Source organism: Protopterus annectens, chromosome 4.part0 (genome assembly GCF_019279795.1).
Source record: "Protopterus annectens isolate FY-2018-M chromosome 4.part0, PAN1.0, whole genome shotgun sequence".
Taxonomy (NCBI): Eukaryota; Metazoa; Chordata; order Ceratodontiformes; family Protopteridae; genus Protopterus; species Protopterus annectens.
The window spans coordinates 1010223850-1010249736 of NC_056733.1; the positions used below are offsets into that span (position 1 = coordinate 1010223850).

Consider the following 25887-nt stretch of genomic DNA (forward strand, 5'->3'; position numbering starts at 1 on the left):
TCTATGAATCTGCACAGAACACAAAAAAAATGCTTATAATGGTTACTGGCTTCACACATGAGTATATATGCACAAATATAAAAATAGACAATGCAATGCCAGCATTTGAAAAAAAGACGAAACTGAAAAGCAATGCAACGTTTTGCAATACAATGCACATAGGTTTAAGGCCAAACAAAATGAATACTTCCACATATGAAATGAACAGCATTACCATCTAATGAGCACATACAATGGAGTAAGCCTGACATATCTGTATTTATTTATTTATCAAACAAAAAAAAGACATTGGTTTAAGTTAAAATCCATTCTAAATCCCTTTGTTTGAATACCTTCTCTCACCATGGCTTACAATAAAGAGAGGCACAAAAAATATTTACCTTTTTTTTAAAACAAGTCTTCTATTGCAGTCGAGTTGAGAATGATAGATAGGATCTCAGAAATGAAGTGTGCATATCAGCCGCGTGAATATACGCCACTGAAAATGCATCTCCTTTTCCTCATTTTGCGGAGTCAAAATGAGGGATTGAATCCAAAGAGTGCAGTTATAATTTAGCAGAATGTTAGGAATACAATAAGCATTGTCCTGTGAAATGGTAGAGGCAGTCTTACCTAGAACAGATCATAACCACGTAGAAGGCCAATGATTCTATGTACAACTCTGCAAAGCTGCATGGCTTTAAATAACCAATCAATGTCTTTCCCCTGGCCTGACACTTGTGTGATAGTGCTGGAGTTACAGGCTCTCTCATTACTCAGGCTGTTCCTATATCCACAACCAAGCTCACGCAACAAGTCTTGCCACACAGCAGTACCATTGCCTTATTAATATATTGTGCCTTAACACTTTTTTAAAACATTGACACATTTTATGTAAATCATTTGATTAGCCTACCAAACACAGCAGTTCTGAGACCCTTCTGTCAGCTTCACTTGTGGCAGAAGGAAAGATACATGACAATTCAGTGACGTCCATATTAAATGATCTTGAATGAGATAAAAATTAATGTTTCCAAGTATAATCTAACATAAAAGTATCAATGCAGTAAACAGTCTTTTCCAAGTAGTTTACTTCTTGAATATATCTTGAAGAGGTCCTGGAAGGTATTTGAGAACAGTGTCAAGAATACTCTCCTCCTCTTCCTCATCTTCATCACCACATCCAGCTGGAATGGCTTTCTTCGGACGGGTCAAGCTTCCTTCACAGGGCTGCTCCATTGCAGCTTTCTCCTCTGCTTCTTTCTCTTCTTTTTTCTTGAGACCGTACTGCATGCATAACACCAAAGACAAAGAAAAGATTATCAATGTTTTATGTCAAATCTATACGGAATGTATTTTCTACAGTAATGTTTGCCATGCATACACCTTTCATTTCATATCACACATTAGACTAACAGAAATGAGGTTCTCCTATCTGTTTTAAGTAACTCTCAACTAACAATACCTTTAAAATCCAGTATGTCTTATTCCGCAGTCTGTCTTCTACTCTTGTAACCTTCCAAACATATTTATTTATTCATTGATACTGAACAACCAGAAGTGCAGCTTTCTAGAATTTCTGTAGTTGTAACAAAATTATAACATACTGTCGTTCTTTAACACATCACATCCATAAAATGTGTTCTCCATCGACATGATGTTCTAAATTAATGTGGAAGGCTGGCATAATGGTTAAGGTGTTTACCTTATAGACACAAGGTGCAGGTGTTGATTCTCACATAGGTAAATTGCCTAAGTTTAAAATGGCCCACAAGGCAGTTAACCTAGTACCCATCTATGAACCTATGATGAGTTATGAACCACCGGCATATTTGTTTTTCTAGAGTATATCTTATGTTCATGACAACAGCAATTAGAGCAAAGGTAAAATAACGTAAAATGCAGTGTCCAAAAATTAAGTGTATATGTGAATAGTAAAATATAATATTAACTTGCCTGCTTAAGGTCTGTTTTATCTAGCCAACAAATGAAACATAATAACTAACACTGGCATTTTTGGAACCTCTGTTTTCCTACAATCCAAATCTGAATGTTATTGTTACAGCTTTTATTACAGCACCTTTGTAAGCTCTGCAGTTCTAAACTGTTTCAATTATTTTCAATTAATATTTTGTGAGAGATACGCTAGAAATTTCCCTTTGGAAACCTTTACTGACAAAGATGATCAGTAGAAGAGGGCTTATGTTAATGTGTATGGAACTTCACAAGTGGATTACAGGGCAGTAGCCCAATTTGGAAAAAAAAGAAAGAAAGAAAAAACACTTCTAGCTTAGTTACAATAGGAAAACTTAGAATAAAAATTTACAGTAAGCCTTTTCAAAAATTAACAATTAAGGAAGACATTACGTCTCAACAACTTCTGTTAGGCCAAAAATGCATTTCAATGTATTTTGTCATAAGAGGACCACCGTATCCTCAATACTGTGTGATTTCATGTTTAATCTATATAGAGCAATAGGGTGGTGGGATAAACTCCCCCCACTACACTCAGCATGTTCCATCAGAGAGAAAGCAGTTCTTCTTTCAGGTCAGAATCACTAATATGTACTGTTGACCTAATAAGATTCTTTTAGTCACAGTAGAAACACAGTTAAGGCAGTACAGTGTTGTATAAATTTACTAAAAATGAACATTCTGAATAAGAAAGAATTCAAATAGAAAGCTAAACCAAACATATCTGCAAGCTGTGTACTGCCTTAAATGTAGATCGTGTTGTTAAACATAGCTATATATACAATGCATGCCATGTTTCATGTCAGTCCTGCTCAGAAACATAGTTTTGTACAAACTATGTGCTATCTGTTCAATCTTTAATGTGTATCCACTATTCAACACAAAGAAATATTGCTTCATATTCTGGCTCTCATGTAAAATACAATACGGCATATTGTTTTAAATTATGATTCTGTACTAGGGCACTGATCTGCATGCACTACATGGTGCCTTTAATGATGAGTCTGTTCTAGAACAGAGATCTGTATGCACTGCGTGTTGCTTTTAATTATGAGTCTGTTCTAGAACAGAGCTCTATATGGACTGCATGTTGCTTTTAATGCTGAGTATGTTCTATAACACAACCCTACATGCACTGTATACTGCCTTTAATAATTATTCTGGTCTGCTGCAGAGCTCTGTATGTCTTTTGTGCTACCTTTAGTGATAATCCGACTGAAGAACACAGCTCTAGACAATCTGTGACATGCATTAATTGCAAATGCTGCTTGGAAATGCTGCAATATAGATACTGTGTCCTGCATATAATAATAATCCTATTATAAAATATAGCTCCTCATACCTTTAAGGCTGAATATTTTCTGAAACACAGTTCTAAGCATGAATAATGCCCTTAATTAAACTCACTTTCAAAAGTACAGTTGTACTAACATCATGAACACCATGGAATTCAAATGTTGCTGCAGCCTAATCACGAACAAAGAAAGAGATCCTCACACCTTTACTTATTTCTTTTATTTTATTTAAATGTGTCTTTTGGGACAGTGCACTGATCTCAGTGGGCTAATTGTATTCCTAGCCTAGAACTACAAAAAGTTTCAAAACAAAAGTACAACTGAATACTTTCAAATAGTAAATGTAATACAGTGCAGTAACACACTTAGAGGGTTGTATGATATTGCACCACTATATATTGTATTGCATATTTAAAGATATACATTATACACAAATAATAAAAAATTATAAAAGGAGGGTTGGGGAAGGAATTCAGAAGGATGGCTGGTATGGGTGAAACAGAGGTAAGAGGTTAGAGTGGGTGATAAAAAGTGTTGCGGTAATAGCATAATGGCAGCTGAACATTGCATGTAAAAATATCTTAGGATCAAAGGAGGCTACTAGGCTAATGGCACTGGGCCCTTACAATCCTAACCACGTTTTAATCTGTTTCCCTCTAGTATCAATGATATAAGCAGATCTAATTCAGCAACTACTGCCCCTGTCCAGAAGGGATGTAAGTGAGACATCTGGGATGAATTTACAGTAACCCATCCAATCATCCACATTATGCTTAAAAAGGGTCTATTATGGCCTCTACTTCACCTGAACTGGAAGCTTGTTCTAGAGTAGGGGCAGCCATTGGGGGATGAATCTGTGTACCCAGCTAAATGAGAAAGTGAATCAGAGGTGACTGAAGATGCTATGTACCCTGAATGATGGTATTTATTTGTAGAATGATTTAACGTGTCAGATTTCAGCTCAGTATGGATAGGAAAGAGAGTAAGGAGTGATTCCATAGCTTTGATCCAAATGTGCTGAAGTAGTGTTTGGTACTCAGAAGTTAGGTTAGTGGTGTTTTAAGCACAGGTCCACTATAGTCCCGATTCCGAAGGTTTCAGGAGAATTTCTTTTGGGTGTGTTTAGCAGCTAAATGAGTAAGTGAATCAGAGTGTGTCACTTGTCTTCATTTACAATTGAAGACAAACAACCGGGGTATTTCATTTATATGCTTTATTACATACAAACACATCAGGATGTATAGCAGCAGTACAATATATAAACAAACTGATTAAGTGACAGACTACATGGACATACATGCTTACATCTCAACAGCTTACTACAAAATGGCAGTCAGGTTCACAAGTTCACAGTATTTATTCACTTGTGCAAGTCCCTAAAAAGAGGTGATCTCTGCCTAACATATAAAGCTATGTCAAACCCAGAGCTGTTGGACATACTACACCTAAAGAAATCCCAATCCCTCTGAGCTACACGCTCTAGGGACCTAAACCTTGTCACCACAATAAAAAGGACATGCTAGAGGGATAGATTCCTGTCCCAGAGACTTCCTATACTCTGGAACAAGCTACCTATCTATGTCAAGCAAAGTTCTTCATTAGTACTCTTCAAGAAAAATCTTGATGAGTGGATGGGAAATAAGAAATACACCCCAGGGATCACTTCTGTGGCTCTGCTCGACAGGGGCACAGGAAAATAACTTTCTTGGGTGGCATAAGCCAGGGAACCTTGTTGGCAAGGCTTACATAGGCCCTTGGGCTGATAGCCTAGTACCTACCTATGAACCTATAAAAGTATACATACATATTGATCTACAGAGTGCAAGAGTTTAAATAACTGAGAGGACACTTTGAGATAAGCTTTATGTCTACTAGGAATCCATTTGGCTTTATTATTGTTAGACAATGATATCCTTGTCTGGGAGAGAAAATGCTAAACCGAAACATTTTACTTGAAATTAATTTGCATATGCCATTTTTATTACTTTCTGAGGCACGAATGATGTCTCCGACCATATTCCACCTTTTATGAAGTGCTTATTAAGAAGCCATTCAAACAAATGTTCATTCATAAGAGGCAGCTGTGAACCATTCTAAGGGGCTCTAACCAGCAGAAAAGTGCTGTTCGGAACACATACATATACACAGACATATAAGCATACAAAGATATCTGCTTTGCTTGTACTGCAATTATTGTTTATTCAACTATTCAATACGTACTCATCTCTCTCTCGCTCTATATATATATATATATATATATATATATATATATATATATATATATTATTATTATTGACCTTTGACTACCAGGAATGTCCGACTAGGTAGGAGCCCATTTTCAATGAAGCCTCAAGGAGAAAAGCTCCAAGGTATTACAAAACATTTTAAGAACAATCATTTTACAGCCTTTAAAAATAACACAAAAAATGCTACAGTGTAAATACTTGTACCAAATTAGGCATAATAATGAACAGACTGGTTAAGAACAGATATGAGTTATATCACAATGACAAACTTTAGCCAGTTTATACAGGAATTAAATGAAGTCTTTCAGAATGTTTTTGAAGGATGGGAGGGAGGTTATTGGCCTGCTAGATAGAGATAAGAAGTTCCAAGCCTTAGCAACATGGTATGAGTACAGACAATATCCAGGCCTTAGCAACATGGTACGAGTCCAGACAATGTCCAGGCCTTAGCAACATGGTACGAGTACAGACAATGCCCAGGCCTTAGCAACATGGTACGAGTACAGACAATGCCCAGGCCTTAGCAACATGGTACGAGTACAGACAATGTCCAGGCCTTAGCAACATGGTATGAGTACAGACAATGTCCAGGCCTTAGCAACATGGTACGAGTCCAGACAATGTCCAGGCCTTAGCAACATGGTACGAGTACAGACAATATCCAGGCCTTAGCAACATGGTACGAGTCCAGACAATGTCCAGGCCTTAGCAACATGGTACGAGTCCAGACAATGCCCAGGCCTTAGCAACATGGTACGAGTACAGACAATGCCCAGGCCTTAGCAACATGGTACGAGTACAGACAATGTCCAGGCCTTAGCAACATGGTACGAGTACAGACAATGTCCAGGCCTTAGCAACATGGTACGAGTACAGACAATGTCCAGGCCTTAGCAACATGGTACGAGTACAGACAATGCCCAGGCCTTAGCAACATGGTACGAGTACAGACAATGTCCAGGCCTTAGCAACATGGTACGAGTCCAGACAATGTCCAGGCCTTAGCAACATGGTATGAGTACAGACAATGCCCAGGCCTTAGCAACATGGTACGAGTCCAGACAATGCCCAGGCCTTAGCAACATGGTACGAGTACAGACAATGTCCAGGCCTTAGCAACATGGTACGGATACAGACAATGTCCAGGCCTTAGCAACATGGTACGAGTACAGACAATGTCCAGGCCTTAGCAACATGGTACGAGTACAGACAATGCCCAGGCCTTAGCAACATGGTACGAGTACAGACAATGTCCAGGCCTTAGCAACATGGTACGAGTACAGACAATGTCCAGGCCTTAGCAAAATGGTACAAGTACAGACAATGTCCAGGCCTTAGCAACATGGTACAAGTACAGACAATGTCCAGGCCTTAGCAACATGGTATGAGTACAGACAATGTCCAGGCCTTAGCAACATGGTATGAGTACAGACAATGTCCAGGCCTTAGCAACATGGTACGAGTACAGACAATGCCCAGGAGATTTTGGTACGAGTCCAGACAATGCCCAGGAGATTTTGGTACGAGTCCAGACAATGCCCAGGAGATTTTGGTATGAGTACAGACAATGCCCAGGAGATTTTGGTACGAGTACAGACAATGCCCAGGAGATTTTGGTACGAGTACAGACAATGCCCAGGAGATTTGATAGGTTTGTGCACAGACAGGAGTTTTTGGTCCCTGGATTGTAATGACCGACTAGGAACATAGTTGTGTCGAATGTTAATTAGTGCTTGATAAGCAGATATATTCTGGATAATTTTATAGGTGGTCAGAAGCTGTTTATATGTTAGTTTATGTGGCATTTCTAAGCAGTTTAGGCTTTTTAGTGTTATACAGTGGTGGGTTCTAAAAAGGGGTAGTTACTTCAAATTTAGCAACGCTGTTATAGAATTATTCAAGTTTTAATTTGTGTGAAACTTGGAGGGTAGTAAGGATGGCAGCATCATAAAAAAGTGTGGGGAGGAGATAAGTAGTGTGTGTGTAATTTTATTTGTGTTGGTGAGAAAGCTTTTGGCTCTGTAAAGCATTCCTCGTTTTTGATGAGTTTGTCTTATGCAGTTTTGTATATGCAAGTCAAATGTAAGATTATCATCCACTATTACCCCCTAATAGTTTGTTATGAGAAGAACTTTAATGATTGTATTGCCAAGAGAGAGAACTTTATTTTTTTTTTTTCATGGGAGAGGTATTTGGGGGAAGAAGTGGTAGCTTGTTTTTTTAGAGATGAGGATCAGTTGTGAGTTACAAAACCATGTTTCAGTTGTTGTTAAAGCTTCCTAAGTAATATTTTGGAGGTCTGCCATGTTGACAGATGTGCAAATGAGTATTGAGTCATCTGTGTACTGTAGTAGAGAGGACTGCTGTATGAATGTGCGGAGGGTGTTAGTGAGAATGTTAAAGAGGAGGGGACCAAGAATACAGCCTTGTGACACACTGGTGGTGACTATGAGGTATGGAGAGAGGGTGGAGTGCCATTTTACTGACTGATACTTATAGGATTACATAGCTTTTGACCCATAGAAGGGAGGGTTGAGAGAGACCTAATAAGGACATTTGAAGTAGAAGTTTGCTGTGACAACCTGTGTCAAAGGCTTTAGACAAGTCTAGAAATAAGGAGGAGACTAGTTTACCATTATCTGTAGCTTTATTGCCAGTATCTATATAGGTTAGAAGTGCAGTGTTAGTACTATGAGAAGGATGGAAGCCATGTCGTGTGGGGATAAGAGTTCTTCCTGGAGGAGTTAGTTTAGCAATTGTTTTTGAATACATTTTTCAAGTATTTTGGAGAGGGTATGCCAGACTTTGAGCCTTTGCTATTTGACGAGATATATAAATACAGATAGATACCTATCTTGATATACACATGCACATATAGCTATATTAACTTTATTTTATCTTACACATTTGTTGAGCATAGTAGAGCATTGACCTCCATGGACCATTAGCCGGCTTGATCTGGGGTATAGAGTCATCAGTGAAAAGATGACCAAACAATAAACAATTGATGTAATGGGATCCTATCTCGCCTACATTCACAACAGATGGGTTCGGAGCCGATCCATCGGCTCCGACTCGGCAACTAATACACTAGCACGAAGTCTCTCATTGGCTGGGCTACTCCCTATCCCAGGATGCACTACACCTGCTTCCCCAGATCTCGTTTGCCGCTTAACAAGCTGGACGTGGTCTCGACTTGGCTGGAGCTAAGTGGTTCTTTTTACCTTATTGGTCCTTGACCTAGGGAATTCTTGTCTATATTAACCAAACAGCTGTTTTAACAGCTATTTCTTACTAGCTCTTATTGTTTTTTTGTTGAGTGCTTGTTTACAAAAAATTTAATTTGTTCAGTCGGGCAAGGCCCGTTTAAGTTAGAGGGCCTTTGCCCTACCTTTTGAGTGCTTTTAGTTTTTATTAACTTTTGGTTAGTTGTTTTTTGGGCAAAGCCCATTTAAATTAGAGGGCTTTGGGCTGTTTAACTTGTTTTAAATTGTTGTGAGGTAAACTTTCACCAGTACTCACGCCAGTGTGTCTCGCGCTTTTCAGTTGGCGCAATTTGTGTGTAGTGCTATACTTGTTGTGGTAGAGTAGTATTTCCTTAGAGTTGTACTTGTTGTGGCCTGTATCATGTCTAAGGAACAAAAGTCAGGTTTTAAAAAATGCACTCGGTGCAAATATAAAATGTCCATTACAGACAGTCATTCAGTATGTGTTTATTGTTTGGGGCCGAAACATCTGCAAGAGACTTGTAGCGTCTGTCATGCGTTCTCATCTAGAGTTCTTCAAGAACGCAAGAACAAATTAATATTGAAAGGGCTTATCAAGCCTTCTTTTGAGGAAGCCTTAGATCTACCTGTTGCTTCCAAAAAGAAAAGATCGTCGGGTCCGACAAGTCTGTCGGAGCCGACTTCTAAAAAGACAAAATTGACCTCTTCTTCCTCGGCTCCACTGACTTCGGGGCCGAGGGTCGAAGGGTCTGCCTCGATACCTCCTACCTCGGCTCCATTGCTTTCGGAGCCGCAAGTTGGAGTATCGAGAGGTGAATCACCTCCATCAGTTCCAATGGCTTCGGAGCCGGTGGAAGTGTGCAGCTCAGACTCTTCCCCCTCGGCTCCGGAGAAGGCTCCTTCGGTGCCGATGGTGGTCCATGCTGTGGTGGAGTCGGCGCCAATAGCATTGGAGCCATTTCGGAGCCGGTCCCCTTCTCTCTCAGAGCTGAGAGGAAAGTCTTCTCGATTGTCTACCTCCTCTAAATCATCGAGACTTTCAGATTCGGACCTGGATAGGGTTTTACAGAGGCTATTCCAATCTCCAGTGTTTACTAAATTAGTCTCGGCTCCAGCACAGTTAGCTTCGGAGCCGATCCCCCCTCCAACACATTTGATTCCTCCTCCAACCTCCTCGGAGCCGTTGGAGTCGGTGGTGGTGGAGCAAAGCGGAGCCATACGGTCGGAGCAGAGACCCCTTCGAGGTCTCTCGGTTCCGACTGTGCTTCCTACCCTGTCCTCCGGTTCAGGGTTTGGTACTGCGACCTCTTCAGCCGGGCCCGAGGGGAATACTTTGGGATTGGGTGCTTCGGTGCCTAGTCTTCCTCTCGGAGCATCGGCTGCTGGAATTCCCAGTGCCATCGTGGCCTCTAGACCAGTGACCTCCTTGGATTCTGGAGGTCCGGCCTTTGAGGCCATGAGGAGCGCGCTGGCCATGCCTTTGCCGGTTCAGCAAGATTCTACCTCACCGTCCCTAGATTTGGAGACTGGTGCCTCTGTTGTGTTGCAGCCCCGGCAGCGGGCCCCAGGGCCTGAGGATACCCCATCGGGGTTCCCTTCTTCCGGGTGGTCCGTCCGAAACTGCTTTGGACGAACCCCCACGGAAGAGATTGTGTAAGAGGAAGCACGTAGACTCCCAAGATGAGTCTATTACATCGGATACTGACCTCGATGACGCAGAAGGGTCCCCCAAATCATCTTCGGATGATATCTCCTTCTCAGATATCTTGGAGATTCTGAGACAGAGAGGTGACTGGCAAGCCAAAACCCCTTCAGCTGAGGAGTCAGTCTTCCTCAAGGCCTTTGGGGCCCAGCCTTCCGCCTCCTGGGTGTCTCCGCCCTTCGATGAACTCCTTGATTTGGTTTCTCGAAGGGTGTGGGAACACCCTGATTCTGTGGAACCGGTGCCTGCGAGGCCCAATAAATTTTTGTCAGCCCCCCCCCCCAGAAGGAATTTCTCACAAAGGGTGTGCCTGTAGATGCTTTGGTGGTGGCTTCTGCCACACAGCAGGATGGGCAGAGGCTTCGATGTCTGTTCATCCTCCTAATAAGGATTCTAGGAGTATGGATATGTACGGGAAGCGTACCCTGTCCTCAGCGGCCTTTACCTTACGGTCGCTGAACTACTTATGTCATTTTACGAGGCTCCAAAGGGATCTTCTGAAAGAGCTAAATGACTCTCTTGTTGGTAACCTACCTGAGGCGCTGGCCCCGACTGTTGGCGCACAGATGACTACCCTCTTTTCTATTGTTAACTCATCCATGAGGCTCATTTCATATGCGGCCGAAGGGGCGAGTAGAGCAGCGGGAACAGGCGTTGCCCTCAGGAGACAAGCCTGGTTATGCTTGTGTTCGTTCACGGAGGCCTTCAAGTCTTCCTTCGCCGACGCCCCCTTTGATGGGTCATCTTTGTTTGGACCCAAGGTGAAGGACACACTAACTCGGTGTGAGCAGGAGGGCAAGACTTTGACTGCCGTTGGGGCCCGATTTTCCGCTCCTTCTAGGCCTTACCCCAAGGCTGGGAGAGGAGGGAAAATGTGGTTTAGAAAATCTCAGAAGTCTTTCCCTACTCCACCCAGTGATTCCCCCTCCAGAGGCAGGGGGGGGGGGATTTTGGAAGACGCCGCCCCAGAGGTGGCAGAGGCCCCCGTAACTCTGGAGACCGCGATTCCTTTCATGGTTCTTCATACAACCAGCGTTCCTGAGTTGTTGCCCGACTGTGCAACTCCGGAGCCAGTCGGGGGTCGCTTTGTGGCGCACCCACAAGCTTGGGAATCCATAACAAGCGATCAGTGGGTGCTTCGCATTATTACCGGAGGTTATATCATCCCCTTCAACAAACCCCCCCTTTCTTTAAGGGAAATCCCGGATGTACCACCCAGTCAGCGGGATCAGGCAGCATTAGAGGTTTCAAAGCTGCTAGAAAAAAGAGCCATCCAGCCTGTCCCCATCGACCAGATCGGATCAGGAACTTACTCAAAATTATTTTTGGTACCAAAAAAGACAGGGGACTTCAGGCCCATTTTGGACCTCAGTTCATTGAATTGTTTCGTAAAGAAGTCCAAATTCCGAATGGTCACTCTTCAATCTATTCTTCCTTTGCTGGAAAAAGATGCATGGATGTGCTTCATAGATCTCCAGGATGCTTACTATCACATTCCCATAGCTCAAGAGTCCAGGAGACATTTACGCTTCCGCCTCGGAGTCAGTCATTTCCAATTCCGAGCACTGCCCTTTGGTCTCACCACAGCCCCCAGGGTGTTCACCAAGTGTCTGGCAGTGGTAACTGCTCACCTGAGAAGTCTGGGATTCCAGGTGTTTCCTTATCTAGACGACTGGCTCCTTACTGCCACCTCCGAGCATCTACTACTCCAAGTGCTCAGAGCCACGTTCACCTTTGGCCGTTTCTTGGGGATCACGTTCAATTTGCAAAAATCTGTACTACAGCCATCTCAGCGTATTACTTTCATAGGCACAGACTTAGACACAAAAAGAATGCGTGCCTTTTTACCGGCAGCAAGAATTCAGGTCTTACAAGATCAAGTCAAATCCTGTCTCCCCCTACAAAGAGCCCCGGCCCATCAGATCCTACAACTGTTGGGCTCGATGGCGTCGACCATACTTTTAGTTCCCTTGGCCAGACTTCACACGCGAATTTTACGATGGCTACTGTCGGTTCAATGGTCTTATCAGGAACTTCCCTTGAACCACTTAATCATAATCACGGAAAGTTGCCGTCGAGATCTGCATTGGTGGCTTCTCCAATCAAATCTCGACCAGGGGCGACCCTTCATACCTCAACGTCCCATTGCCACTGTGACTACGGACGCCTCCCAGGTAGGGTGGGGGGGTCATTACCTGGACAGGTCGGTCCAAGGCACATGGCAGATCCAGGAAACGCATTTGCATATCAATGTCCTGGAGATGAGAGCGGTACTATTGGTACTCCAAGCTCTCCATCACGCTCTCCCACAGGGCCCGATTACTATCCTATCCGACAACATGTCGGTGGTGTGGTACATAAACAAGCAAGGTGGAACCAGGTCTTACCCACTATGCAGAGAAGCCATGAGACTTTGGCACTGGGCGTAGCTACCAACCGCTTTCTAATGGCAACGCACATACCGGGGAAGTCCAATGTGATTGCGGACAGATTAAGCAGGACCATTCTTTTACCCCATGAGTGGTCCCTCAACCAGGGTATAGCTGCGAAAATCTTCGACAGATGGGGTCTTCCTTGCTGCGACCTGTTTGCCAGCCCTCACAATGCGAAATGCAGAGAGTTCTTCACACTGTTTCCTTCTCAGGGACAGATTCCCAGGGATGCTCTGACTCACATTTGGCCCCCCGGTCTTCTCTACGCCTTCCCTCCATTCCCCCTCCTACCGAGGGTGATACAGAAGGCCATTTACATGGAGAGCGAGATGATTTTGATTGCCCCGCACTGGCCTCGTCAAGTTTGGTTTCCTTTCCTACAGAGGCATGCGATAGAAGGTCCATGGTTTCTGGATCCGGTGCCAGACCTGTTGACTCATCAGTCAGGACGGCTTCATCCGTCTCTCAGGTCCCTGAAGTTGGCAGCATGGTTACTCCACTTCCATCCTTAGTCCGAGACAATGCTCTTTCGCCGGACGTGGTCCACATACTGTCTTCTTCTCATAAACCTTCCACCATCAAACTTTATTCCAGTAAATGGAAAAGGTTTGCCTTCTGGGCTCAAGAATGGGGTATAGATCCTCTTACTGCACCAGTATCGGAGGTTCTGAATTTTCTGGCCTCCCTTTTTCAGTCGGGCTCTTCAGTTTCTACCATTAAGGTTCAGTTAGCGGCGATCTCTAATTTTCATGCTTCATTTGAACCTTCATTGATGTCTCACAAACTTTGTAAGGCTTTCCTTAAAGGGGCTTGGCTCCTTAGGCCTCCTTTATCTCATCCTGTCCCCCCTTGGGATTTGAATATGGTTCTTGCTGCCCTAACTGCCCGTCCTTTCGAACCAGCTGCTACTTGTGATTTAAAATTTCTGTCTTGGAAAACGGCCTTTTAGTAGCCATAACATCTGCTAGGCGAGTTTCAGAACTTCAAGCTCTTTGTTCTGATCCTCCCTATTTGATTTTTCACAAGCATAGAGTTTCATTGAAATTAAACCCTGCATTTATACCAAAAGTGGCCTCCTCTTTCTGTATTCAACAAACTATAGAACTCCCTGTCTTTTTCCCAGAATTCTCTAATAACGCAGAATATACTTTGCATCAATTGGACGTACATAGACAACTGCGTTTTATTTGAATAGAACCGCTCAAACGCTGAAATCAAATCAATTGTTTGTTTCCTTTGCAGTGAACAAATTGGGTCAACCAGTAACAAAACCTCCATATCTAAATGGATTAAAGATTGTATCATTTTTATTTATTCACAGGCTAACAAAGACCTTCCCTTTCCAGTCAAGGCTCATTCTACCAGGGCAATGGCTACTTCCGTAGCTTTTCACTCCAAGTTATCAATAGATGATATTTGTGCTGCGGCAACCTGGACTTCTCCGCACACTTTCATTTCTCATTACAAATTGGATGTGGTTTCTCGAGGCAGAGCTTCCTTTGGTTCCACAGTTCTCAGGAGTGTGTTCCAATGAGCCACCGGGATGTAGGTGCTAGGGACGCTGTCCCATCTGTTGTGAATGTAGGCGAGATAGGATCCCATTACATCTTTTAGTTATGTACTTACCATAACTTCGGATGTATGGGATCCATCTCGCCACATTCATAAGTACCCACCCTCCTTCCCCCTTCCATTCGGATTTAGAGGAGCTGTAGTCTCTTTTTTCTTGGAGATCTTTCTTGAAGAACTTTAGTTGGTTATAGTGACTACTAATTTTTCTGTGTTTGCATGGATGTATGAAAGCGAACAAACAAGATCTGGGGAAGCAGGTGTAGTGCATCCTGGGATAGGGAGTAGCCCAGCCAATGAGAGACTTCGTGCTAGTGTATTAGTTGCCGAGTCGGAGCCGATGGATCGGCTCCGAACCCATCTGTTGTGAATGTAGGCGAGATGGATCCCATACATCCGAAGTTATGGTAAGTACATAACTAAAAGTTTATCTCAGCCAAATGGCATTATGGTGGTCAGCAAGAAAGACAGGCTCAAAAACACATGAATGAACAGTCAATATGCAAATCAGGTAGACTTTCTTATAGTATGTAATGGGCAGTGTGGTACAATTAGCGATTACAGAGTCACTCCTAGTAAAGCAGGACCAGTAAATGACTAGTGATCACAATCAGCTGCAAGCAGTGGTCAGAGAAGGCTCTAAGGTCAAGACAGACTAGGCTGAAACCTGAAAGATGAATGAAGTGAATGCACTAGAAATTAAGGAAATATTCAAGGCTGTTGCACCCGGTGAAATAGAGAAAATAAGTGGAGTTCAAGAGGAATGCCAGTATCTCAAAACAACATGTTTGAGGACTACAGAGCAGCTATGCGAACAAGACAGAATTGAAAGTACAGTATATAAGGAAAGCTGTTGGTGGCATGCAGTCATCCAGCAAGTTATCCAAGAATTAAGGAGTGCAGGAAAATATGAGATATAAAAGGCAGACAAGGCTAAGAAGGAATAGTAGTTGGCTTACAAGTAGGTAAAGAGAGCAATCACAGGGATAAAGAGCAAGACATGGAGAAACTCTGCAATCTTATGGGAAGTGACTCAACAGAGGCCAATAAGAAACTCTATCAGGGTGCAAGGCAGACAGAAAACAATAAAAAATCTAGATATCAGACACCCTTCATAAGGGATGATTGCAACAATCTGCTTATTATTCCATAGGACATCAAAGGTGGACAAAAACGTGCTCCCACCAGCTTCTGAATGAAGAAAACCCCATAGAAAGTGCACTGCCCCAGACACAGCCTAGAATGAAGGAGAAAAAAAAACACACTATACAAGAGATGAGAACAGCACAAAGGAAAATATACTTAGGGAAAGCAACAGGCTCATATTATGTTACAGAAAATATGATTTAAGATATTAGGTGAGTCAGGGAGCAATTGACTCCTGAGGATATTAATAACAGTACAGAGACAAAGGCCTATCCAAGATGAGAGGAAAATAAGCATTTTAGTACCAATGTAGAAAAACGGGAATACTCACAACTCTGTGCATTGCAGTGGTACCAAACCCATGTCACAATGCACAACATGCTAGAAATGGTGCCTGATAAATGAACGCACAGTGTGGCAAAAGTAAGGTAGAAATTAAGCAGTTCTGATGTATGTCAAGATGAAGTGCACCTGGCCGATGATGTATGTCAAGATGAAGTGCACCTGGCCGATGATGTATGTCAAGATGAAGTGCACCTGGCCGATGATGTATGTCAAGATGAAGTGCACCTGGCCGATGATGTATGTCAAGATTAAGTGCCCCTGGCCGATGATGTATGTCAAGATGAAGTGCACCTGGCCGATGATGTATGTCAAGATGAAGTGCACCTGGCCAATGTTTGCAGTGAGAGAGATAATGATAAGGAAGGAGTGAGAGAGTCCGAGCAGACACACCTACACTTGGAGTAAACATATGAAAAGGTCCAGAAAAGGAAGGGGTGAGAGAGTCCGAGCAGACACACCTACAGCTGGAGTAAACATATGAAAAGGTCCAGAAAAGGAAGGGGTGAGAGAGTCCGAGCAGACACACCTACACTTGGAGTAAACATATGAAAAGGTCCAGAAAAGGAAGGGGTGAGAGAGTCTGAGCAGACACACCTACACCTGGAGTAAACATATGAAAAGGTCAAGAACAAGCTGATGTGATGCTTCAAAGTCCTGGAAACATTGATAAAATTAATGTATATCTATTATCAGGTGGTACAGTGGTTAACATTGTCACCTCACAGCAAGAGGTTCTCTGGTTCGAATCTCAGCTGTGGTGCCTTCTATCTGGAGTCTGCATGTCATCCCTGCTTTCTCGTGGATATCCTCCAGGTGCTCCATTGTCCTGTTACATTCCAAAGACATGCATCTGGAACATTCTCACTGGGACTTCACTGAAAATGGACTCTGTCCTAGTCAGACTTTCCTGGTCAACAAATGTTAAATAAATATGCACAATGACCCACTGACACAGGTATGGAGAGTGTTTCATCTGATAGAGGGGTTTCCAGTGGGAGTGGGTGCATATCCAGGTCATCATTAGAAAACAGACATTGTACAGAAATGTCAGCAAATGATAGATGGCTGGAATGCAAAATTGAAGGCACATGGGATGAAACTGAGTATGGATAAGACAGTTGTAATGACAGTAAATGGTGGAAATGAGAAGAAGCTGGAAACTGAGATAGAATGGAAATAGTTCATCAGGTTAACAGCTTCAAGTAACTGGGAGTGGTGGTTGGAGAAAAGGTAAGTCTGAATTAAGATGTCAGGTCTGGAATCATATGTGCTACAACCAAGTGCACAGCAGCAAAAACTGTTAAAAATGAAAGCATTGGTATCACATTGCTTACATAGAATTACAAACTGAGTTTGAAAAAGTAGTCTATCCAGTTGGTGTCATTCCCAGTTTAACAAATGTCATGATAAAAAGGAATGATTTTATCCAGTTTAAACTGTTGTGAAGGTAATGCAAAGAAGACATGTCTTTTGACAGACCACAATAGCAGTGTGGAAAGGGGAATAAGCCTACAAAACACAAAAAAATGGGAAGAGCATCCAAAAAACACATAATTATTTGTCCAACACAGATCAGTGCTTACCTGTAGACAGGTCGAAAGCTAAAAACATTTAGTAAGGAATTCAAAGAGAAGAAGAACCTATCATAGTCAGAGAAATATGTCAGAATATATGTCTAACCTATACACTGAAATATTGTTTCCTGGAAGTATTGCAAAGCAGGGAGTAGAAGTTTCATTGCAACCAGAAAATGTAACACACTAGAGAGTTCAATGACTAGCAAAACTAAAGAAAAGGGAACACTCTCTGAAAGGGTGTATTATTGAGAAATGAATTTAGAAATTAATGAAACTGTACATTACACAAATGTCAACTATTCTATCAAACTAAAATAGAAATTCCAAGAAATGGGGAATTTTAAGCAGTATATACAGTAATTAAGGCAGGAGAAGCAGTACCTACTCAGAGTTCTTAACAAATTCACATCTATCACTGTAAGACAGATGCTTCAAATAAGTGAAGACTATACAACATGGGTATCTGTGTGTAAATAATAAAAGTAAACTTTAAGATAAAACCTTTGAAGAGGGACTTCAGTTTAAAGGAGAGAAAGAGAGTGAGAAGGCGGTGTATGCTAAGAGACAAATAACCCTTGAACAGAGCCCTAATGTTCATGCTTAGCCAAAATGTAAGAAATGCAGGGAAATGGATTCTGTAAATAACATTCACGAATAAAGGGGACAAGAACAATCAGACAATGCAGTAATATCAACTGATACTAAAGCATACTGGTAAGAGTTATCATCTTTAAGTGAAGTGTTAGTTAATGACATCACAATGGCTGCATTAATAGGAATACAGTTGCACACTCTACTGCATGACATGCTGACACTGAGGAAGCCCTTGACTTAAATGGCCTTCAGGTAAACCAGTTACATTTCAAAAAGACACCATTGGAAAATGACATGGTGTGCATAGCAAGGGAAATGATATCTCTGATTTAGGATGCAAAGTGTTACAAAATTACCTTCTGTACAGAGCATGTGAGAATAGAAGATAACATATTATGTCACTATCACTGCTCAATTATTTTAGAAACCCAGTGATGCAATTAACACAGTCATGCACTAGGAGGGACATCTGAGGAAAGCAGAAGACTAAAACAAATGCATTTTAATGCCCTGAATTACCTAATTAAAAATAAAAAATAAAAAAATGAGAACCTTTATGTTGGATATATTGAGTTTCAGAACACAGTCAATCATGAAGATATTGAAAATCCTTTGATTCCCATACCAATCATACAGATGCCAGTCAATGACACTACAATGAGCATTAGCAAGACACTAATATATTTTGGTTATTTTGGACTATGGAACTAAATTCCAAGAACTCATCCCATTATGTAAAGCAAAAGATAAATTATAGCCATTGTGCTCATCAGTGATATTTAAGGAAATATTCATTGATCAGGAGAGTCCTTTTATGTGCAGGATAATGTGTCAACCATGACAATGCTTTAAGGTCAAATAACTAAAAACGTTATTACATCATTTGAAAATATTTGGATTTAAGAACATTTCAACTGCACATTAAGGTCTATGCCAAGAAAGGTTATTGAGAAAGATGGCAAAAACTGAGACCAGTTAATACCTTACTTCCTACTGGACATTAGAGAAGTGCAGTAGCATCAGCCAGGTTTAATCCTGCACCATTGAGGGATATTAGATGACTGTTTCAGTGGGTGTTCCCTTTTCTTCAGTTCTGCTAGTCATTAAACCAATTTATAAGTGCCTTAGAACATTATGCAGTTAGAGGTAGTGATGCCCACTGTATAGGAACTTATGGAAGGAACTCAGGTTCCCAAGCAATGGGTGTATGATAAAATGCAAGAATCACATGATCTAAAGCAGGAGGGCAGGTTTTAGTCACCTAAGCAAAGAACAACATTTTGGATAAATGTCAGGGTCGATTTGAAATAATAGAAACAAATGAGGAAAAGTTACCTAGCTAGACAGACTCATAAGTGAAGAGCCAACCAGATAATACCAAATCAATATTTTGAACCCATTGATGGAAGAGCAAATTTCAGTTAGACAACTAAACAAAAGAGATTAGTGAATCTGGTAAAGAAACAAAACTGATTCTAATGACTGCAGTTCACACAGCTGATATTGTACCCAAGTCACAGAAAGAAGAAATACAATAATCTGTGTTAAAGAACAATGATTATGCCAATACCACTGCTCAATTCAGAATTGCCTGGCAGAATAAATTTGATTCAATACCATACTAATACTAGACCAGGAGAGACAGTTTATTTAAAAAGAGACTGGCAGGGCATTGTGTGAATACAAAATGCTTAAGATGAAGGTAATGGAGGAGTCTAAAAGTGAATTGAACACTCCATTGTATTAACCCTAAATCCTGATGGAACTTTCAGGATCTGTAATGACTTAAAACGGTTGACTAGCATCTCCAAATCTGATAGATTCACAATGCCTAGCCTAGAATGACTAGGAAAAGTAATCTTCATCTGTACACTAGGTTTGACAAAGGTGTTGTGGGAAATTCGCTTAGCAGCAGAAGCAGGAGTACCACCTTAGTCCTACCTCACTTTTATAGTAAAGCTATATTAGACAAATCATAGCAATGGCTGTATAACATTGTTTTACTGCTCTGAAGATACTGTTTTATAAAATGGGAAAACTAAGCAATTTCTAGTGATGATACCCGTTCTCAAAGCATAATACTTTTTTACAAGTTTATCTTGCTTAAATAATTCAAACATATTTAAAACACAAATCACTAGAATTTTTGATTCAACTATGTGCCACCATTTCCCTTGTGATGAAAGCTGAAAGTAAGATTTTTTATTGAATATGATAATCATCAGCATAGCATACATACTTGTTAGTTTAGCATGTTATAGGAATAATGTTCTTGCTGAAACTTCCTTATTGTAACATCATTTAATGTTAATGGACAATTATGAGTACTGTATTTCTTTTAGAAACTTCAATATCTCCTCTTGTAATAAAACTAAGAGTGCTTGCGTGTGTGTGTTGGGGGGATGTTTCCCTCAAGCAGTAGTCTGCACAAGTTGCTGAAGCAGTGATTTCATTACACATTTCATTGGATCAAAACCTGTGAAGTGAATTTGGAGGTAATGAAGTTAAGATTTTTTTCTTTCCCACTGTTTGTTATTAAAATTAAAGATGCTTAGAGTGTTTGTGTGTGTGTGTGTGTGTGTGTGTGGGGGGGGGGGGATGGTCCTTGGTTCCCTGAAAAATACTGTTTAAATGTTTTGTTTTTTTCTAGTACATGTAATAATGGTTAAGTGAAAATAAGGAATTTGCCTTTTTCTTCACTGTTGTCTTATGACAGACAGTGATAATATATCAAGAGCTGAAATAAGGTGAGGGTCTCCCCACATGAGAGGTCCAAGAAGAGAAGTCTCTCCTGCAAAAACATTATACTGTATTGTTTACAAGTGTGTACAATGAGTCAGACCCCACACTGTGAGGGTGGCAGGCACAGGCTCATACAGCATGAAATTAACCAGTGGGGTACCACATGTGACCTTGCTGGGGTATTTGCTATTTGGCATATATTTCTCTTATCTCCATATCAAAAATCATGAACTTCAGTTAACCAAGTTTGATGATGATTGCAAACTAAGTGCTATATATAAATCCCCTTCCGATATGCAGAAGCTACAAAATGAACTTGTACATGCGAGTAGCTGGTGCTCTGAAAACAGGTTAGAAGTAAATGCTAAAAAATGCACTACTGTTGCATTTGGCAAACAAAACTTCCATCCAGTTCATAGTATAGAAAACAACCCACTCCAAAATGAAAATGTTGTGAGAGACCTAGGAACAAGGGTAAATAACTCCATCTCCTTTGACTGGCATGCTGCAATAGTGGTCAGCAAAGTCTTCTGACTGGCACAGCTGATCACAAATGATATTTTTCCTGTGTCCAAAGAAGTCATCACTCATGTATATTTTCCACTGATCACACCTATCATAGACTACTACATCCATTTTGTGATTTATCTTACTAAACATATCAAGCAGTTGGAGAGACCCCAAAGGTTCCTCAGAAAAAAAATCATGGGATGTAAGAACCTGAGCTATCAAAAGAGGCTGTATGCCTTGTCCCTTGTATTTAGTGTTGTATAGACTCTCTAGGGGTGATATGTGCTTTCCCTTGTCAGCCATTATGAATCCAGCAATGCAAGAACTCTTATTTCTCCACAAATCAAACAGTCCTGTGAGCACTAGAACAAATCATGGTGGAGAGAGACAGAATTATCATGCAATGGCTACACTTTCTGTGCAACAAGCTTCTTCTCCAAGTCAACCATTGTGACACATCGTGGATGGAATTAGACAACGGAATGGGTATTCCTGAATTCACTCCAAGTGTGACAGCACTATTGCTCCTTGAAAAAGAAGGTAATGACTAAAGGTGGGCACACCGGCATAAATGGCCGGATGGCCCAGTCATTTTGTACAGTCCCTGATTTTATGATGGCAGACTAAGTAGGATGTCGTACAGGGTAAGCATTTTTCCTGAGTAAGTTACATATCCATGCTACATACACAAAATAGAATGACACACAACATTTTTTTATTTTTTTATTTAACATTTGTTGACTGGGAAACTCCGACTAGGACAGAGCCTGTTTTCAGCAGAGGCCCGGGGAGAAATGCTCCAGTTGCATATCTTTGGATTGTGGGAGAAAAGCCACTTGTACACAGGGAGAACATGTAAATTCCACACAAAAGGTACCCCAGCCGATAATTGAACCAGAGAACCACTTGCTGTGAGGGGACAGCTTTAACCGCTGCACCACTGTGCTACATGGAAGTGATTAGTATAAGTAACTAATAACTTTGGCTTTTTTCTGATGTGTGTATAAATGGAATGTGTTTCTGTATGTGTTTACTTATTTTATACAAACTGTTTCCTTAAATTATAAGTTTTAAATTAAAGAAACAAGAAAACACAGCCACCTTTATTAACATCATTTTCTTGAGATAACTACATTTAGTTGAGAAATAACTACTGGACAACATTCATTATTAAGATACTAGTGATTTATTTTTGCACTGAATAAATTCCTCTCTTTTGATCTATATAGCTCTAAGCAACATTTTTCCTGGTAAGCAGACAGTTAAATGAAGAAATGGCACTGGGCATCCTTAGACATTAAATTTTCCTAACACTGCATCATCTAACTACCCTGCAGTACACTTATTTCATTTTTACCCTGGCAGGCAATCAGCAGCTAGGCATTGCTCTTATGATCATAACTTATGTCCTACTGACACCTAGTGCCTGGGGCACCTGCCCTCTTCACCACACCCCAAATATGCTTCTGATTAGGAATGCCAAACTATTTAAGTTATGTGGAGTATTTAAGACAAAGGGAGGTTTTTACAATGGGAAACATGTAGAAGCAAGGATTTGAGACTGGTCATATGATTAGAAGCAGTTGGAAACATGTCTTTCTATAGGTTCACTGACAAAGTGGCCAGAGTCAGTGTTCAAGAGTCCAGATGAGTTTGGAGGGTATTTTTCTAAAGAAAGACACACAGAGGGCAGGGTATTCAGCTCCAAGATGGGCAGTCTTTATTGTGTTTGGAAATGTCATTGGAAATTCTCGTGGCTGGAACACAGAACTATATTTTCACCAAGTAATGATTTCCATAACCATCAAAGTATTACATGAAAGAGACTTTTATTTTTGTGAAACTTTTTAATGTGCCTACAGATTATTTAGCAGTGCATTAAAGTCTTTATTTTGTGTGCCAAAGATTGTGAATTTACATGTACAATGATACACTGTCTACAGAGACTTTTTAGATGTGTTGTGTGTGTTTGCTGTTTGTGTGAAAGGTATAAACTGAAGGAACAGTTACCACTTTCCAGTATGAGACCTGGAAAAGGAGATTGTTATTGCTTTACTTTAATTCCATAACTATAACCTTTCACAGAGATAGAGACTTCTTACCATCTGTTTTAGTTTTGCAATATTACTGTTACTGCTTGCCAATGAGAGGTGAAAGAAACCGACTTTTAATTAATTGCTGTGCTTTGGCTTCTTACTGCGGTGGTGGTGCTGCGGTAGCGTTGTTGCCTCCCATTTAGATGTTGGCCATTCGATTCTCAGTTAGAGCATCTTCTGTGTGGCAACATGCGTGAATGGGCTTTCCTTCATTGAAGGTTGTGCATTAGGCCTGGCAAGCCAGCACGTAAAAATCTACTGCCAATCATTAGCGGACCGGAGTTCCGCTGTGGCGACCACTAAACGGGAAAAGCCGAAAGACACAACAACAACAACAGCTGTGCTTTGGCTTTTTAAAGTACTGTTAGCTGACAGATAATTGTAAGGTGCTTTCAAGCCTGTAAGTTTGATCCTGTTAGTCCTTCCTAATGTAGTGCTACAGAAGTGGCTGTTAAGACAAACTGCATCCATAGCAGTATCTATACTGAGTGAAGCATTTTGATTTTCAACTGTCTCTGTATTTTCAGTTCTAGTTTTGCCAAAGCCTGTCTGTCTTTATGTCTAATTAAATAAAAACATTACACTGAAGAATACTGTGGTATTGCCACCTGTGTCTACTATAATAAACATGTCTATAACACACACACACACACACACACACACACACACACACACACACACACACACACACACACACACACACACAGTCTCTCTCTCTCTCTCTCTCTCTCTTTCTGTTTAAATATCTGAAGAAATGAGGCTATAATATTATCTGTCTCTAACAATCACCTCCATATGCCATAAAAATTTTTCTTGTCACATCTTTAATAAACAAAAGGATATTTATGCCTCAGCTCTACTGACAGCCCTTTTGTTCATCCTGTCCAGAAGTTCCTAAAATCAATGAGCAAATCTAGTACTTTGTAAGATTATAATGGCTATCCGCCTTAGTGGATTATTAAAGATCACTGATAACATTACTTTAGGAAAGTGTGGCTGACAATACTGTGTCTTTCAAGGTCTTAATATGGACAGCCCAGAAAAAGGAACTGCAGAGAGGAAATTACACAAAATGGCAAAAACAAGAAAGAATTTAATCAAATAACGCCCTGTCTTGATATTGTCAATAGCCTCAATTTTTTTTCACATTAAAAGGTCTTGCTTTATATGTATGTTTGTTATGCGTATGTTTGCTTTGTTTATAATAGTTTTAAACAGTTGGAAGATATGTTATTTTGGAAATAAGCAATGTTGCTAATGTTCCAAGCAAAGAAATAGTGACTATAACATTTACATGGCTTCTAATCTGGCTTTTTTTCTATCCTGATTGCTTGTAGTTAGCATATAACAACTCTAAACACCACAACCCAGACTACATTGTTTTGATACAGCTTAATACACAATGACACATTGTTGGAAAACAAAAGATACCATTATGTGGTCAATCACCGAATCCCCCAATGATGTAGAGGAGGCAGTCACTGAATCCCCCAATGATGTAGATATCCTTCAAAAGGGTCCAACTCAAATGAATAGTGCCAGAGACATGGCCTAAAACTGAATGCAAAAATACATAATCATATCCTTTGGGAAGTTAAATGTCCCTGCAAATTACAGCTTTAATAGCACACCCCTAAAAGTGGACTCAGAGGTGAGAAATCTGGGTACACAGATAAATAGTAGCCTGAACTTTGACTACCATGTGTCCACACTGGTGAGGAAGGCCTTCTATGTGGCACAGCTTATAAATAAAGGCATGGCATCCAGATCCAGTGACATTACAGTCCCACTGTGCTCAGCCCTCATCAGACCAATTATTGAGCACAATGTACCTTTTGGCATGTACTTGACCAGGCACTTGCAACAGCTGGGGCAGCCTCAGAGGTTACTTACAAAAAAATACAGTGTATACCCAACATGTCCTAATGTGGAAAGGCTAAAAGTCATATCCCTTTACTTTGTTTCCTACTGACTATTAAGGGGTGATCTATAACTATTAAGGTGTGATCTATGGCTAACCTACAAGGCACTCACAAATCTAGCCCTGATGAAATTGTTGCACATTTAGAAGTCAAACTGCAGGAGATTCACCTGATCTAGGTATCTAAATCTGGTCTGTGACACAAACAAAACATGCTGGAGAGACAGATGTGTGTCTCAGAGATTACCCCTTCTCCGGAACAGGCTTCCTATTCACGTAAAGCAGTGCCCTTCCCTGACCCTCTTCAAATACAGTTTTGATCAATGGACGGGGGATCGTAAATTCACTCCTGGGTTGGTGACCATGTCCCTTATGGACAAGCGCAGTCTGTAAAATATAGAAAAACATAGGCTTGAACCTATACCATCCTCAAGCCCTTAGGAATTGAAAATTGGATAAAATTCTGGCAATAATGGCTAAGCTTGTAAGAGCTCTTAAGACATTAGCCTTGTAATCTCCTATGAACCTATGG

At 40.9% G+C, this 25887-nt stretch overlaps 1 protein-coding gene across 2 annotated transcripts in view; it reads right to left on the reverse strand.

Moving 5' to 3' along the window:
- Positions 1 to 239: 239 nt before the first annotated feature.
- CPLX2 (complexin 2) overlaps positions 240 to 25887 on the reverse strand; it is a 1020782-nt gene continuing 995134 nt past the window's right edge. For both annotated transcript variants that reach the window (XM_044068948.1, XM_044068949.1), the window contains exon 4: positions 240 to 1266. In XM_044068948.1, the coding sequence (XP_043924883.1) occupies positions 1069 to 1266 (198 nt within the window). In that variant the 3' untranslated portion in view covers positions 240 to 1068. The remainder of the gene's footprint in view (positions 1267 to 25887) is intronic.